The sequence below is a fragment of the Chenopodium album genome, chromosome 4, assembly GCF_948465745.1.
Source record: "Chenopodium album chromosome 4, dcCheAlbu1.1, whole genome shotgun sequence".
Taxonomy (NCBI): Eukaryota; Viridiplantae; Streptophyta; class Magnoliopsida; order Caryophyllales; family Amaranthaceae; genus Chenopodium; species Chenopodium album.
This window is the reverse complement of record NC_137837.1, coordinates 2,123,644-2,141,540: the sequence shown is the minus strand read 5'-3', so window position 1 is coordinate 2,141,540 and position 17,897 is coordinate 2,123,644. Positions and strand designations below refer to the sequence as shown.

The window sequence follows — 17,897 nt, the reverse complement described above, 5'->3', positions numbered from 1 at the left end:
AAAAGTCATTATAAACTTGTGAGGCTAAAAGCTAAATTTTTGTAAGTAAGAGTGTGATCTATTCACCTAATTTTTACTTATCTGAACTTATTATCTTATAACTTTTTATATGAACTTGTGACGTTAAACTATTTCCTCATTCAGAGAGTGAGGGATAACTCAAGTGGTTAGAGCTTCCCTCCCGATTTCAGGAAATCCTGGGATCGATTCTTACCCCCGCCCTTGTGGCTCTCTAAACACCAAAAAAAAAAACTACTTCCTCATTCACTCTCGGGCAGTTTACTTTCTTTGTCTTTGCAGGTGTAGCGCTCAGACACCCTTGCAAGGCAAACCTCAAGTACATTTGCGCTCAGACACCCTTGTAAGGCAAACCTCAAGTACATTTGGATATTGGACATCTTGCTACCCAAAATACCTTTACACGTTGAGAAGAATTATTTTTCAAAAATAATAACTTTATAAAGCTTCAAGCTAGACATAAAATTTATAGTCAAAATATTATATGGCCAAGAGGGCAAAGTCAAGTGCAAAATGGAGAAGCACTATATTATATTCATATATTTGGTGATTATGGAGATGCTTGAAGGTAATTTAAGTTGTATGATATGTACAGGAGCAATGTGGAACATGTTGGAATGGGAGGGAATTGATTTGAGTGAGATATTGCAATAAAATGGAGTGAATTGTACTATGAAACTAGTTAGTCACTTTTATGTACAAATTTTTAAAGAAAACTTACAATGATGAAGCAAAAATATAATGCAAGATAGATTTCAAAACCTACAAATACACAATGATGAAAATGCTCTTCTAATAATGAGAGAGTACGGTAAGATGGTAGATACCATGCATACGAACCAACTACAACAATTTTTGTTAAACACTAATACACCATACAAATATGATGCAATGCTTGTGGGCTCGTGGAGATATTAAACATATTATGTTGTGTCGTGTCATGTCATCTCATCACTAATAACTTGACCAATTTATTATACACTAAATTTCTTAAACATCATACATTGCATGTGGAGTTATCAAACATGTTATGTCGTGTCGTGTCGTGTCATCTTAGTACTCACCCGACCCATTATGATACTGTAAATTTAATAAACGCCATGCCTGCACGTGACACTATAAAAAAAAAAGACGTGACATATTATCGTGTCATTCTCAGCACTGACGTGACCCATCTATGATACACTATATCTTTAGTCTTATGGACCCAATATTGTGTTCGATTCATTTCGTATAGTCAGATTGGGTTAATTTTTGACGGGATTATTACATTATAATATCTACACCAGACCTAAAAAGTACCAACTCTCCACACTCATTGGGGGGTTGAGGGATGAGAGAGAGTGTGGAACAAACTCGCTACTCGCAAGAGTTGTCTAACATCTCCAACCTTTCTTTCTTTCCCCACTAACATTTGATTTTCCCCCTTTCTTTTTCTTTTTTCCATTTTTTTTTCTGTCAAAAATTTTGGGCGTTTTTCTGGGTTGATTTGCTGCACTTGCAGCAGATCCTTTCAATTTCCCCCATTTCAAAACCCTAATTTTACTCCCAATTATCGAATTGATGGAATTTGTGGGGAAAATTGTGTCGAAGGAGTTCAAAGGGTTTGGGGTTTTTGAAGGAGTTGTTGAATCATACGATTCGTTAACTGGGTTTTTCAAAATCTTGTACGAAGACGGCGATTCCGAGGAAGCCGATTTGTCCGAGGTTACTCGTTTGATCTCTTCTTCATCTTCTGTTGCTGCTGTTAACTCAATTGCTGGGAATCAGAAAGTTGCGACAAGAAAAGTTGGGAGGAAGCCCAAGAAACGGCGTCGTAATGTTCCAGGTAAATCTTCTGACAATTTGGAAGTTGATAATTCGCAACAGAATTTAGTGATTGAGTCTGAATTAGGTCGAACTGCAGTGAATGATTGTATTGTTTCTGTTAATGTTAATGGGAATTTGGATGGTATTGATGGAAATGATGGTTTAGATTTGAACCGTGGGTTAAATGTCGATGATGGGGTTCAAAATGGGGAAGTTAGGGGTGGTATTGACTTGAATTTGAGTGTAGACGATGATGGGTTTGATGGGGATGACACTAGGATTGAAAAGGTTGGTTTAGTTGAGAGGATAGAACGCGGGTTCGATTTGAATTTAGGGATTGAAGACGAGGGCGTTAACGGGGAGAATGGGACAATAAATATCAATTCTTGTGTAGGTTTAGGTGAAGAAGTGAAAGATGGGGATGTCAGTGCTGTTGATGCTAATCTTGTAAATAGTAGGGTTTGTGATTATCAGTTAGATGGAGGTGGTGTGGAGGCTGTGACACCGAATCAATGCCAGGATGGAAATTCTGGTCGTAGGAAGAGGAGAAAGATGCAGAAGAATTTAAGTACTCCAACAGAAACTGTGTTGAGAAGAAGTTCACGACGAACAAAGGTTGCTGCTGTAAATGAGAACGATGCTTCCAGTGCCGTGGTAGAAGATGAAGTGAATGATATGTCTGTGGTGTCGGGGGTTATTGATGAAGCTGAAGAAAAGCCTGCTCCTCAGGTGCTGGAAAGAATCATAGAACCTCAAACTCCTCCTAAGATTGAACTGCCACCGTCTTCAGCTAATTTAAATTTAGAGGGAATTCCTGTGTTAGATATTTTCTCTGTATATGCTTGCCTTAGGTCGTTTAGTACCAAATTATACTTGAGTCCTTTTGAATTGGAGGATCTTGTAGCAGCATTGAAGAGCAGGGTATCTAATCAATTAATTGATTTAATTCATGTCGCCATCTTGCAAACATTGAGAACACATCTGGAATTGCTTGCAAGTGAGGGATGTGAATCTGCATCGATTTGTTTGAGGTAAAGTTTACACTTTGAATATTAAAGATTGTTGGCAAATAAAAAATCAACTTTGTGATTGATTACCGTTACTCTTTGTTTTATAATGATAGGAATTTGAACTGGGATTTTCTGGATGCAATTACATGGCCTGTGTTTATGGTTGAATATCTACTTATTCACGGTTCAGGTTTAAAGTCTGGTTTTTCTCTCAATCACTTGAAGCTGTTTGAGGGCGAATACTACAAAAACCCAGCAGAGGTGAAGATTGAATTGCTTCGTTGTCTTTGTGATGATGTTGTTGAAGTTGAGGCCATTAGATCAGAGCTTAGTAAAAGGACAGGTATTGCAGAGGCTAATATGGATACTGGTCGAATGGTGTGCAATGATAGGAAAAGGAGAACCTCTTTAGACGTTCCTGTGGACTCTTGCCCAAGTGAGGGCATGAAAGAAGAGGTAGCTGATGGAAACAGTGATGAGTGTTGCCTTTGTAAGATGGATGGGAACTTGATATGCTGTGATGGTTGTCCAGCTGCATATCATTCAAAATGTGTTGGAATTGTCAGTAGTCTTTTGCCAGAGGGTAACTGGTACTGTCCAGAATGTGTGATTGGCAAACTGAAATTTGCCGACAAACCTCAGAAATACATTCGCGGTGCAGAGTTACTTGGAACTGATACTTGTGGACGCCTTTTTTTCAGCTGCTTTGATTACCTTTTGGTGTAAGCTCCTTGGAATTTCGTTTAGTTAAATTACCATATTTATTACACTGAGCTTTTTTAAATATATATTATATATCTACATGACTACATGGTCTGGCTTTAGAGTTGCTGTGTCTGAGTTTCTGAATAACTTTTTTGCTACAAATGTTATTAATGTGGTTAGAAGCTGATAGTATATAACTTGGCTTTATTTTACCATTACTTTTACCAGGATGAAACAGAATGAATGTAGATATGCTATCTTACTTAAGAAATGGACCTCTTTAATGATTTTTTTCCAAGTACTTTGAATCAATGTAGAGCATGACAAAGTGCCATCAACAAAAGCAAGGTTTGTTATTTTCTGTTATCCATCCAGAAAGATGCATAGTAAATGTGATTTTTAGGGTATAAGTACTCCCTAGGTAGCTCATAACTTGTGGTTTTTAAATCAAGGGGAAAACTTGAGAAGCAAATTTCATGTTCTGTAAGATACATTGTATGTAACAACTCTTTGAACAGCATAACTGGAAAAAATAATGATTGAACTCAAAATTGGTAGCATAATAATTCAAAACTAATGTATTCCTTTTTCTTAGAAGAAGATAGATTGAAAAGCATGAGTGCCTTTTCTTTCTGAAGTTTTCTTCCCGCTGGTTGTAGAATTCTTAGAGCTCCATTTTTTTTTGAAGAAGTGTTGTTCTATTAATGCTTCATAACCTTAAGGTATGGGGTAGATGTTGGAAGAATGTTCGGTGTTCCTTGGTGGCTTTTACTCCTAGAAACTTTTTAAAGCGTTTCCTATTTTTCTTCCTTGAATATAGAGCATGTGTCACTGTTAGACACTGGACTTGAATACTGCACATTGACAGGCTAAGTGGCTTTTACATGTCTCTGAATTATGGTGTAGATATAATTGCTAAATTATATATATATATATATATATATATATATATATATATATATATATATATATATATATATATATATATAGAGGTAGGGTTCTGCGATAAATTGCAATAATCTTAATCATGGTTCTAATCCTTTCATCATGGTTGGCTTTTTCCGTGTTCAATGGAAGGAAGCTGGGGCTCTTTTTGAAAAATTTAAGAATATATCTTTGTGTATCTCCACAATTCTGCTTGTCTTCTTTTCCTCTCAATTTGGTCTCCACAATTTTTTTGGTCAAACTCTGATGATCCAAGAATTGACAAACTGTTATCTCTTCCTCGTGTCCACCTTAGGATTTATGACCAACCATATAGCAAGGGATGAAGTATTAGGCTGACAGTTTCAGTGAGACTGAGGGAGTATTTATTACTTGGAGATATTACCATTTCTCACTGGTTTTTTCACTTTCTTTTGTAAGCACCTGTTCTGTCAGGATGGCATATTGAATATTTATTAGGATTTGAGTCTTCATTGAGGATAGATATTTTTCTCATTATATCCACTATCCAGCAAGTTCAGTATCTGTTTTTCTCTGAAATTCTTCATTTCTCACTCATTAGAGCTGCCACCGACAGGGTTATGTGTACTTGTAATTTAAAAGAAAAACTATAAGATTTTAAATGACATCTTATCTGTTGCCATATGTTTACTTATGAATTCTGAACAAAGAAGATTCCAATACCTGTTCTGATGTTTGGAACTTGATCAACAGTAATATCTGGGCAACTGTGTTGTGTGTACCAATGACAATACATATTCTGATGGGTAAGATATTTACATTTTAAACATCTGTTGGGAAAAGCTTTTAAATAAAATGTAACTTTTGAAAAAGTTTAGGTTCACAGGCTTATGTTTAATGATTCTATTGTGTCTCTGTTATTCCGGTGGTTACATTTATGTTCATATTCCCTATTTCATGCAAAATTTCAACATTTAATAGTACATCATCTTGTTTTCTTTCATTTTGTTCTGCCATTCTACTGATAGAGATGGAAGGAGAAGAGAATTATTTGCCTAAAACATATATTTGTATTGATATGTTATTAAATTCACAGGTCAGATTCCAGTGATGCTGAGGCTGTATGTAGTTATTACCACAAAGATGACCTCAGTGATGTTATTCAACTTCTGCAATCATCTACTATTTTATACAGCTCAATCCTAAGTGCAATTTCTCAACATTGGGCCTTCCCTACTGAATATGATGGAAGGAAATCAAAAAAAATTACCAATACAAGATATTCTGGTCATTCGGGCTCTGAAATTTCTGAACCTGCAGATTTGTTTGGTTCAGATACTGCAAAAACTTGCAGAGAAACAACCAATCTACTTACAAGTTCTGAAGGATCTGGTGAAGTTTTACAGGAGAATGAGTTGATTAAAAAATCTTGTAGATCTGTGCCCAATATGGCTGCCAGAGGTACATCTGGAAAGAAGCTTTCATCTTCTAAACTGAGGAAGAAAAAAGGTCCTGCGAGAAAAGGTAGATCGGTTTTGAAGGCTAAAGAGGAGGATGTGTTACAAGAGCAATCTGGAGATAATTATCTGAATAACTATAGCTTTGCTCGGACAGCATTTTCAGTTGTTGAAGAATTATTGAGAAAACCCACCGGTAAAGATGCTCCTAAGACTGAGGAGGAGATTATTTCAATTCAGTTGAAGTTTATTCTGAAGAAGTCAGTGAAGTCTTGTTGGACTACTATTCAAGACCTAAATAGGAAGAGACAGATAGAAAAATGTGGATGGTGCTACTGTTGCAGATTTCCTGTTGAAGGAAGAGGTTGTTTATTCAGTAACCTGAATGGAATATCTGTTTCAGATGCTCTTAAAGAAGAAATTGATGGTATCCTGTCAAAAAGGAATAAGAAGGGGCATCTTGTAGATGTCATTTGCTACATTCTTTGTATGGAAGAACGCCTGCGGGGACTTCTCTCTGGTCCATGGCTGCGACCTCAATACAGTGAGCTTTGGCGTCAACGTGTCCTCAAAGCATGTGATGTTTTTTCACTGAAACTCCCTCTGCTTACGGTAATGTTTTCTCTCTAACATCCTGATTTAAAAACATCTTCCGTTTTAAACTGTGAATTATAGGTCATTTGTGCAACTAATTGTAGAATAGTTTATTTTTTCGAAATTCTTAAAAATAAATGCTGATCTTTAGGAAGAAGTTTTGAGATGTATATGGTATTTTTATACATTACAAATGCTAGCTTATCTAATTTTCACTGACCAGTTAGTCAATGAGTTGAAGTTTAAAACTTCGCAAAGTGTTTTTTTATACAACAATCTTAGTCACCTCAAATTTAATAATTATCAGTTTACCACCCCGAAGTATATAAATGTCAATCCAATTCGCATGAAAGGCAAGTTTTCAAAAGGGGTGGCTTTTATTTGATGTAGCTTGTACATTTATTAAATTTGGGGTGACTAACCCCATTTTATAATAGTAAACTTATCATATACAAGACTGTTGGAAAAGCTATTTAACTAATTTGAATGTGACAGAGAATATGAGTCAGTGTTTGCTATTTACAGAGTTGTCCCTTTAGTTCCAGAGAGTCATATTCACTCTACCTTATTGACTTACTGTAACTGGATTTTTTTTTCCTTTGGGTGACGCGCGCGCGGGGTTGGGGGGTGGGGGTGCCAAAGATTTTATTACAAAGGGGACCTTTCAAGACTTCAGGTGCATTCATTATATTTTGGCAGATTATCCAGTTTGAATACTATGAGCATGAGTGAATACTACTTTATGTAACTGAACATTTTGTTAGTTTGCATTTTTTTTGGTTGCCAAGGATGCTTTGTATCTGATTGGTCATTGTGCTCCAGTCCTTTTGAATTTTTGTTGACCTACACGGAATAGCACATTGAAATGATGAACTATTAGTAATATACTGCTTCCTTTTGTAGATTAATCTAGTAATTATTAGTTTTATCTGTGAATTTCCTTCTTCATACTTTCAGAGATTTAATTGGTTTGGAATTTTGCCTTCATCATTTTCTGAATTTCTGGTATTTATTTTTGTTACTGTACATGCAGCTGGAGGCCAATATACGTCCTTTGGCTATTTCTGCTGATTGGTGGAAACATGTTGACTTGTTTACTACTATGGGTTCAGCTTCTCACTTTGTGGCCAGTTCACGTGCAACTTCAAAGAACGGTCTCAGCAGAAAGAAGAATAGATATGCAGACTCAGAAAATAAATCATCAACTGCTGGTCGTGGTTTAGTTTTCTTTTGGTGGAGAGGGGGTAAGACTTCTCGTAGTCTATTCAATTGGAAAGGCATACCTCGCTCATTGGCTTTGAAAGTGGCCCGAAAAGGTATGCTTATGTTTTGGATCTTTGAGGTCAGTATTACATACTCTTTTAGCAATCACATGTTCTTTCAACTCAGTTGAAGCCTGACTTTTTGCAGCTGGCTGCATGAAGTTACCGGATATACAATATCCTGATGCTTCTGAAATTGCTAGGCGAACTAAATGTGTTGCATGGCGGGCCGCTGTAGAAACATCTACAAGTCTTGAGCAGCTAGCTTTGCAGGTAATTTTGCTCATCAATTGTTATTTAGTGGCCACTTTTAGAATAGCCTTTCATATCCTCTAGGTTTATAGTCTATCCTGATTTTACTATTCCGTTGTGTGAAATGAGACATCAAGAATCTACTTGGTAATTTCAGGCTATCAGATGCTTCAAAAAACTCTATTTTAAATATTCACATGATGGTCCAAGCCTTCTGATCTTCCAAATTAACTGAGTGCATCCTTTTAAATACTAATGTTTGTTAAATCGTTATAAGCCTATGTTGCATAGAAACAAGAAATGGAGAAACATGTGGAAATAGTTTAATGTAAGAGAATGGAATATTGATGACGACCCACCACTCTCTGTCCTTTATCACAATTCACGATGGCAATAATGTCATTTTAAGGGGGAGTCTTACCAAAAAGGGTATGTAGTACACAAACGAAAGAAAGACAGATGGAGTTTAAAATCTTTATGTAGTCTTGTTGACTAGTGCAGTAGTCTACTAACTACTACTCTCATTTAACTCTCACTCTTAATGTTTACACCATAAAACAGATTCATGCTTCTTTGCTCTTGCTCTGCTTTTTCCACTGCAAGTAGATCTGAGTATCTGATGTTATCAACATAAGCTTTTTATGCCTTTTGATATGCAAATCCTCTCATTTCTCTCTAATTGTTTTTATTTCAACCTAAGTTTTTGTCAAAATTATGTTCATAGAAATTGCAGTTTTGCATAGGTTACGTAAACTTGTGGAAAATCTTATGCAGTTTTTTTGGTAATCTCTTCCAGTACATTTCAAACCCCCTCCCCCCCCCCCCCCCCCCCCCCAAAAAAAAAAAAAAAAAAAAAAAAACTGTTTTTGTGCTAGTATCAGCCCTACCACTGTTTTTGATGTTGATGCACTGATTATGTAATTTAACTTTCGAGTTTTACGTGTGATTATGCCAATGACTATGATGTAACCTACTCTCCAGAGCATTATGATATGTTGAGGCTGTGGAATTTATAGAGTAAACTACTTTTGTGCTTCAGCTCTACTTATGCTTATGCCTATAAAGCCAGTTCTTGTTATGTTGTTGGCTCAGGTGAGAGAGTTTGACCTGGTTATTCGCTGGGATGATATTGAGAATACTCACTCTCATTCTCTATTGGACAAGAACTCCATAAAGTCGATCAGGTTGTTTAAGAAAGTCATAATCAGGCGTAAGTGTTCAGAAGGTACGGTTGCAAGATATCTTTTGGATTTTGGTAAGAGAAGAAGTGTTCCAGATGTTGTTCTCAAACATGGGCAAAAGTTTGAAAAATCTGACTGTGAGAGGAAAAAATATTGGTTGGATGAGGTGTATGTTCCTTTATATCTCTTGAAGAGTTTTGAGGAGAAAAGAATAACCCGCAAGGCTGGTAAGAAAAATTACAATAAATTCCGAAAAGGTGTTAAAGTGTGCAAGAAGCCTTCGAGAGAAAAAGGTTTTGACTATCTTTTCTCAAGAGCAGAAAGGGTTGACAGTTACCAATGTGGACACTGTAACAAGAATGTGCTGATTAGGTATATTAATTCCAGTCTTGTAAAATTTCATATATTTTTTCTCTTATGATGTGTTGTGAATTGGCACTGCTATAATAGTTTGTTTAGGACTACTGTATTAGGTGGTGTTAAATTAACAACAGAACAGGATATGGGGAAATAATTAAATTATATTTGATGATATTGCCTGTTTGTGTGGTCAATACTCAACAAGGAACATTATAATTCAGGTCTTTGGCTGTTTATATTTCTTCTAGATAACTGTTTCCTGCTTGAGTTGGTTATCTGGATGTAAGTTTGTGTAGCTTCAGTAAAGAATCAAAGTTGACATCATATTTGGGTTTTCTATACCGATTATACTCTATATGCTGTTGTTTTGGGTTTTTATATTCGTTACATGTCTATTTTGATGCGATGGTAGTTGGGTTGGAAAGGACTTTTGACGTACAAGGAAGCTAAGGCTTAATTCTAATCTAGTTAGGATAAGTCATATCTTTTAAATGTTTACTTAAGAGTCCTACATGGTTTTTCTAGTCCCTTTAGGATTGATTTTACATGTATGGTAAACATGTATTATCATTATTGTTACAACTTAGAAGTCTTAGTCTTATTAAGTATTTATTTTCTATGTTATTTAGGATTTGTTGTTAGATTGTTCTAGAATTGTTTTTGCCTATATGTAAAAGAAAAATGCCGAATTTGGTTCTTTAACAGAGCTACTCAAATGCATTTATCTTCCATTTTGGCCTGAAATTTATAGATTGATAGGTTTAGAGTCTTTGCTAAACTGAACTTTTGTTTTGGGGACATGCTCTTTGTGTGGGATGTGAGTTTTTGATCTTTCATTTCTTATTCTAGACTTTAGGTTTGAATACTGTTTCTGCACATTTGGTTGGCATCTGTACAGTTATAACTTTTCCTTTTTTTTTTTGGTGGAGCCACTGCCACATGAATAAAAGTATGAGTATTCATTTTCTGCATATAGTTTGCATTGATGCCTGAATCTGTCATGGCATTGGTTTTTGAAAAACACCAAAGGTTTTTGGGGTCTGGGGGTATCTCTCACACACATTTGATGTTGTGTGAGTATGATAAGGAGTAAAGATGATTTGTGATTTTGAAGTGTTCTTGTATATTTTGAGACAGTATAGCTAAATTGTGGTTTGTCATTTCTTTATTGGAAAAACTTGAAAGAATATCTGATGGCGTGTGAGTTTGGCACTTTGTTACAAGATGAGAACTTGCTTGGTTTTGCTTGGTGGGAGCATACTTCTGTGAATGGTTTCTGTATTATCATGATTTCTTGTAGAACTAATGCAAATTTCTTTGCATTTTCAGTGAAGCTGTGAGCTGTCAACTTTGCAACGGTACGTAAATTTTTTTGATAATGGTTTGTGAATGATGGTTGATGTGGTTATGGCATTATGTCTTTGCTACTACTCCTTCGAAGAAATCAATATCATGATTCATATCACTTCCTTGTGTTTTATTACTGAGGGTAGAAGACAACTTCGAGTCTGAAGTATAGACTAACTTGTGTTGTTTCCTTGCTGCATGTAACAAAACTTTGATATATAAAGCAAATCACTGTTTACTAAGAATACATTTTATGTAAAGGAAATGGACTTTTGTAACTTTTGGAGGCGTTGCTGAATTCTGCACTTTGAATAATGGTTACAATAGTATCTTTTGATATTTGTTTGAACATGCTTATATCTCTATGTATTCTTTCTTGTATTGGGGTTGTAGGATTGTTTTCTATTCCCCCTTTTCTTGAAGTTCTCTTTCTACTTCTGGATGATAGTGATTTCTTTTTGCTAAATCTTCCTAGGGAAATTACAATATCTGTCTTGTAGTTGAAGCTTAAATTTTTTCCGATCATGTATGATTTTGTTGTTGATTTGCTATTTGTAGTCTTGTACACAATTGTTATGGATGTTGTTGTTGGTGTCCTTGGCTCTTGCATGGGTGCATGGCATTTTTGGTTGATTTTATTGGTATACTTGCATGAAATTAAAATTTTGCTTCATATATCTGGATGAATCTGACTAATCAGCATTCATTTTTAGGGTATTTTCATAAAAGACATGTCATGAAGTCTTCAGAGGGAATTACTTCTGAATGCTCATATACATGCCACAAATGCCGGGCAGGGAAGCATGTAAAGAAAGAAAGCAATCTGGGGAAACGGAAAATTAGTAAACTTCGGGCTGCGAAAAATGTAAAGGTTGTCAGTGAAGGGCACTCTGCAGCATTGAGGGCTAAGCCTCGGAAGAAGGGAAGACCCTTAGGCAGTCGTAGAAAAGTGCTTCTGCGAGATGCTAAAAAGATGCTGTCCCATGAGCAGTCTCCATCACAGAAAATTACCAATGTCTCTACTGGTGTTACTCTGCGCCGTTCTGCTAGAAAAGCGAATAATACAACTCTGCATTCTAATAGTTCTGCTAGGAAAGCAATATGTACAACTCTGCATACTAATAGTTCTGCTGGAGGAAAAAAGAGGAAAAGGAATAAGCGTAGGAATTTGGCATCAAAGAAAACCCCGAAAGGAATCTCCTGGCAGAAGAAAAGAACACAAATTCTCCATTCATTCTGGCTAAACGGCCTTATGTTATCTAGGAAGCCAAATGATGAGCGGGTAATACAGTTTAAAAGAAGAAAACTCCTTGTGCCATCTGAAGTCTCTGCTGAGATTGATGATCAACCAAAATGCTCTCTCTGCTCTCAGCAAGGATCTACATCAGCTTCGATGTATATTTCTTGTGAAATATGTGGAGGTGATGTTCTTAGAATTCTCTGAACCTTGATTACATTTTAAATTTTAATAGATTTAAAAAAATATACATCAGCTTTGATATATATTTCTTGTGGTATGTGGAGGTGATGTACTTAGACTTTACTGAACCTTGATTACGTTTTTAATTTGAATGGCTTTAAGTTAATTTTCTATGATATGTATTGTGGTTTTTGAAAGAGAGTTCTTGTTTGCAGATTGGTTCCATGGTGATGCATTTGGGCTTAACAAAGGAAATATTGATAGTCTTATAGGTTTCAAATGCCACGTATGCCGTGATAGGAGCCCTCCTGCTTGTCCTTTTGTTGACAAATCAAGGGATGTACGTATGCTTTTTATGGAAGCTGCTTGTGATGCTCAAGAATCATCAGAAGTTGTTGCTGTTAGAAAGGATACAGATAATGTGCTAGAGCTTCAGTGCAATGATAATTCTTCTGGCATCTTAGAGGCTCATTTAGCACAGAATTGTGATAAAAATCTTAATCAGGTTAAGACTCTGATTCTAGATTCTGAGTTGAGAGTAGTAAATGGGTCACCTGCCTGCAAGGAGGCTGTATCCTGTTCAGAGGACAACAGTACCCTTTTTATTGAAGCTTCTATTGAGGCTCCGGATGCCCAGAGATTACGTGAAGCTGTTGCAACTCAAAAGGCAACAGATTGTGTGTTAGAGCTTCAACAAAAATGTGATGGAACTTGTGACCAATATGACACTCCAATGCTAGATTCTGAGGCCAGAGTTGGAAACGGGTCACTTGGCAAGGAGGCTGTATCCTGTTCAGAGGACAACAGTACCCTTTTTACTGAAGCTTCTATTGAGCATCCGGATGCCAAGGGATTACGTGAAGTTGTTGCAATTCAAATGGCAACAGATTGTGTGTTAGAGCTTCAACAAAAATGTGATGGAACTCATGACCAATATGACACTCTAATGCTAGATTCTGAGACCAGAGTTGAAAACAGGTCACTTGGTAATGATATTGCATCTAGTTCCGGGGATGTTAGTACCCTCTTTATTGAATCTTCAAGTGAGGCTCCGGATGAGGTTGTTGCAGTTCGAAAGGAAACCGATTGTGTGTTAGATTTTCACTGTAATGGAGGTTCTTCCAGTGTCGTAGAAGTCCATGCTGCACAAAATTGTGATGGAAATCAGGATCAGGGTGAGACTCCGATGCTAGATTCTGAGTTGAAAAAAGTAAATGGGTCTCCTACCAGCAGTGAGGTTGTATGTTGTTCAAAGGATAATAATTCTCTTTTTATTGAAAGTGTGAGTGCGGCTCTGGATCCTCAGGGATTACCTAAAGTTGTGGCAGTTCTAAAGGAAACAGAGGTGATAGGAGTTCAGTGCAATGAAGGTTCATCCGGTGTTGTAGAGATTGATTCAGCTCATAATTGTGATGGAAATCTTGACCAGAATGATACTCTGATGTTAGGTTCTGAATTGAGAGTAGAAAATGGGTCACCTACCAGCAATGAGGTTGCATCCTATTCAGGAGAAGTTAAACCTCTTTTCAATGAATCTTCAAGTAAGGCTCTGGATGCTCCGGGGTTACCTGGAGTTGTAATTCAAAAGAAAACAGATTGTGCACAACAGCTTCAGTGCACTGAAGGATCCTCTGAAGTTCATTCGGCACCGAGTTGTGATGGAAATCTTCGCCAGGTTGAGACTCTGATTGTAGATCCTGAGGTAGGAGTTGTGAACGGGATACTTACCAGCAAGGAAGTTGTATCCTGTTCAATTGAAAGTCAAGATCTTGATACGGAGTCTAAATTGCTTAGGGAGTCTGATGAAAATTGCATCTTGGAAAGAAAGCAATAAGCTAAATGATCACAGTTAACACTACTAACTGGACGACAGTTCTGCACATCAGTTCAGTATGGGATGGAGCCGATGGACACAGAAAATCTAAAAATAGCTGAAAGGATAGATGATACCCGTTGTTCATTATTCTTGTACCTTGGTATTTGTTTATAGCCTCTAATCACGTAAAGGAAGAGGCTGCAGTTTCTTGTCGACACTAATTGTAGCAGTGGGGGTTGTGATACCTCCATGATTTTGTCACCCAATTTCTGATTCATGTGACCAGATACAAAGACCTTAGAGGTAGGATTGCTTTTACAGCGGAATCAAATGATAAATACTTTGTTGATTCTTCGTAATTTAATGAAAATTTATAATTTAAACCTTTGTTTTTGCAATTATGACTAATCTAACATGTCGTAATGATTTTTTTCCCAAGGAGGCTGTTTTCTCAAATGAATTTTTAACAGGTCATTTTTTAGTTCTACAGCTATGGAGATGACAAGCATGGGGCAAGCTGATTTGTGCTCTCTTCTGTCGCATTCATCTCTAATATGCAGTATCATCATATTAATTTAGCTTGATGCTGCTTCACTGTTAAAGTTACTTGCCAAATATATTTTTTTAAAAAAGCTCTGCTAAAGTCTGCTGTGGAAATTGTCGGTCTTGTTGCTGGTCAAGGGCCATTATTAGCTTTGGTCTTGGTTTTATGAATACAACATCTGGTCATTGAACTTTCGCCTTTTATTTGAATGTATAATAACTTGCATTTTTTTCCCTTTGCATCTTTATTGAAGCTTTTTGGTTGATGATATGTTTTGATAGCAATCCTGGCTCCACACCTCCACCTTAAAGAGCCAATTTGTAAATTTATCTCTTAGTTTGCCATAACAGCATCTTTCCTTTGTTTTTATGTTTCTCTTTATCTGATTTGAATACTTGACACAGAGCGTTCATTTGGCTGCTTTAGTTTGGGTTTTATAAGCAGGTTGCATGGGCAACCATCTATGAAACTCATCTGATTCCCAAAGATGTCTCATGTTTCAGGTTTGAAAGGATTTGGTGTCAGACAGTCACTTTTGTTTCTTGGATGTAATCTGTTGGTCATGAACAGATTCATTTCGGATTAAAGTTGATTTATATCGATGTTTGTAGGATCTTTGTAAATCGACTACTGAAAATGTCCATAACCTTTTCACATCCTCTTTTTCTTGCTGTTTCCACCCCCATGACATTAACCAACTAATCTAGTTGGCATCCACTACGTCTGCCATCTTGCTCGTAGTTTTTAACAGTGGTGCATGTTATCAATCATTTTACATTAGTGTTTTTGGAAACAGTTGCCTGCTAGTATGACAGGCGATAATAAGGATCTTTGCATTGTCAATACTTAGACATGTCTGACATTTCCAGCAGCAGGAATCATCAACTCACACTGCTCGTTGGTTTGGTTATTAGAATGCTTTCAACTTGTTTTCCATAATATTTGTTTTGGCTTTTGTTTTTGTTTGTGTTGATGTGGCATACTCATAGCCATATTACAACTTACAAGGACGAAGAAAACTTATCTGATTCAGCTTTGTTGAGGAATTAAAAACAGTGAACTTTTCAGTTCTCTGGCGAACTTTGCTGATCTTAGGGATGTTAAGAGGAAGCTTTAGACTAGCTTGATTGGTTTTTTTTCAGGTGAATTTTGGGTTGACAGTTTGAAAGCTTGTGGAAATGTAACACAGCATTTGAACATTTTATCCTGTGGACATGCATTGGAAGTTAGAAGCAGAGGCCAAATCCTACGTGCTTTCAAGGTGGAATTTTCTGAGCAGGTCAGGCAATTTGTTTGCTTTGCAAACTTCTCTGTATGTGTCTCTCCAATGGTATATGCTTGTATTAATTTAGCTTGTTTGTTCTGTTCCCTATCCCCTCCAAAAAAAGCTTTATAAGATTTAGTCGAATATCACTTTGCATCTTTTCTATACTACCAAATAGGGTTTATATTTTGATACAAGATTGTTCTCTTTGGTTTCAGTGTGTTCATGTACCAAACAAATATTCCACCCCATTAATTTGCAAACATAAGGAAATAGCGGGAAAAAACTTGTTAAGGCATGTAAACTTGAATGAGTATATTTTGTGACAATAGTTCTTTAGCAATCATGTTTTCCTTACTACTTTACAAGTCTACCTTTAACTTAAGAAATTGTATTGTTTGTCATGAATAATTCTCTATACTTTACCTGTAAGTTTTCATGTGCTGCAATTGAGTATCAGTGTTACTAGATCTGCTAGGAGAATCTTAGATCTTCTTTATGATGTGTGAGACATGTATAATTGCCGGATTGTATTCCTGAAGAGCTAAGATGTTTGAAGATGATGAGTCACTTTCTCAACCTCGTGGTGGTTTTACATTTGCAAGGGAAGAAGATGAAACTAGGATAATGTTCGATTTTTAGACTCATTTGGGGTGACTGAATGCTTGCAGCCCTTGGAATACAGAAAAAATGTGGAGTTACTGGTATAACGCAATATGTTTCTTTCATGCTGTAATTGCTGCAGTGTATCTCCTAATAGTCCTTATTCCTTAATGAATTATCCATTTGGCTTTCTAGCCCATGTATTATTTTATGTTCTTGAAATATAAAGATACACTATTCTAACCCTTATAAACTTTGTACGTGGTATTTATAGTGTAATGTTTTGTTCTCTTTCGCTCCACATCAATTAAATGGTTAGTTTTTCTTTATGTTTGGTTTTGGAGTAGAGAAAGTTACAAGTAATGGTGTAGTCGTGCAGATAGGATTCGATCCAGGACTCCATGTAGACTTTAAATAACTATTTAAGTTGATGTTCACTCAATTAAATGATTATGTGTATTAATTTTTAACAAAGATTGATTCATAAATAAAAAGTCATACGATATCTACAAAGAGATTTATATCAAACAAATACATGCCAATTGAATCGAATAAAAACATACTTTTTCTTTGTTATGGATTGTGCATTCTACTATTTTGAAAGTTAAGCATGAGCAAGATGGGTCTGTCTGCCAATGTGTTCACTTTGGATGTAAATCAATAAATATTAGGAATTATAAGCAACACACTAGGTACTACACAAGTCTAAAACATCACAAAACATTGTTGGACTCTGTATAAATTTTATATTCTAAAACTCGACATGACTTAATCTTAACCATTTCAAGCACGACTTGCAGTGATAAAAGTCATGTGCTCTTGGCACATGAGCCATCACAACATAGCCCGTATATGCCCATATCTAGCCACGTAGTGTAGAAATAAGCTTAACGGTTCATATATACCTTATCTATTCCAATAATTCTTCTATTTCTTATAGATATTGTTTGGGTCCAATTTAGTCCAATTGGGCCTAGTCATTAAATGATCCAATTAAAAGCCCAAGGTCCAGGTTCGACTCTCCAATTGTGCTAAAGTCAAGGTCAGTCCACCAGACATGACAATTGGGCCACGGCCCACATTCTCCATATGTGCTAAGGTATAAAAGCCTTCAATTCATTCATTTGTACAGAACACACAAAGCCTCAAGCAATTAATTCTCTTGCATAGCTTTCTCTCTCTACACATTGTACTGACTTTAGCATCGGAGGGGCCTTCCTCGGCAACACCCCCGAGGCTAGTTTACGTGTGTGTGCTGTGCAGGAAACCTTCGGCCCAACATCCCTTGGACCGAATCCAGTCTTCACCACTTCAACGGGCCTTCGGCAAGGCCCCATTGTTTTCACCCG

The 17,897-nt window shown here is 36.5% G+C and overlaps 1 protein-coding gene across 1 annotated transcript; it reads left to right on the top strand.

Moving 5' to 3' along the window:
• Positions 1-1,258: 1,258 nt before the first annotated feature.
• Positions 1,259-16,787, top strand: LOC145628479 (uncharacterized). Its single transcript, XM_081680777.1, has 9 exons — positions 1,259-2,858; positions 2,951-3,559; positions 5,545-6,517; positions 7,533-7,815; positions 7,910-8,034; positions 9,106-9,566; positions 10,884-10,912; positions 11,615-12,322; positions 12,537-16,787. Exons 1-9 carry the CDS (start codon positions 1,582-1,584, stop codon positions 14,153-14,155), a joined length of 6,084 nt encoding a protein of 2,027 aa, XP_081536903.1. The 5' UTR covers positions 1,259-1,581; the 3' UTR covers positions 14,156-16,787.
• The last annotated feature ends 1,110 nt before the right edge of the window (positions 16,788-17,897 follow it).

What these genes read in the sequence shown, in the direction of transcription:
- LOC145628479 (XM_081680777.1), top strand. Translation starts at nt 1,582, where the DNA reads ATGGAATTTGTGGGGAAAATTGTGTCGAAGGAGTTCAAAGGGTTTGGG. An exon ending in TCTGCATCGATTTGTTTGAG is followed by an intron (nt 2,859 to 2,950) that starts GTAAAGTTTACA and finishes TTATAATGATAG; the next exon opens with GAATTTGAACTGGGATTTTC. An exon ending in AACAAGAATGTGCTGATTAG is followed by an intron (nt 9,567 to 10,883) that starts GTATATTAATTC and finishes TTGCATTTTCAG; the next exon opens with TGAAGCTGTGAGCTGTCAAC.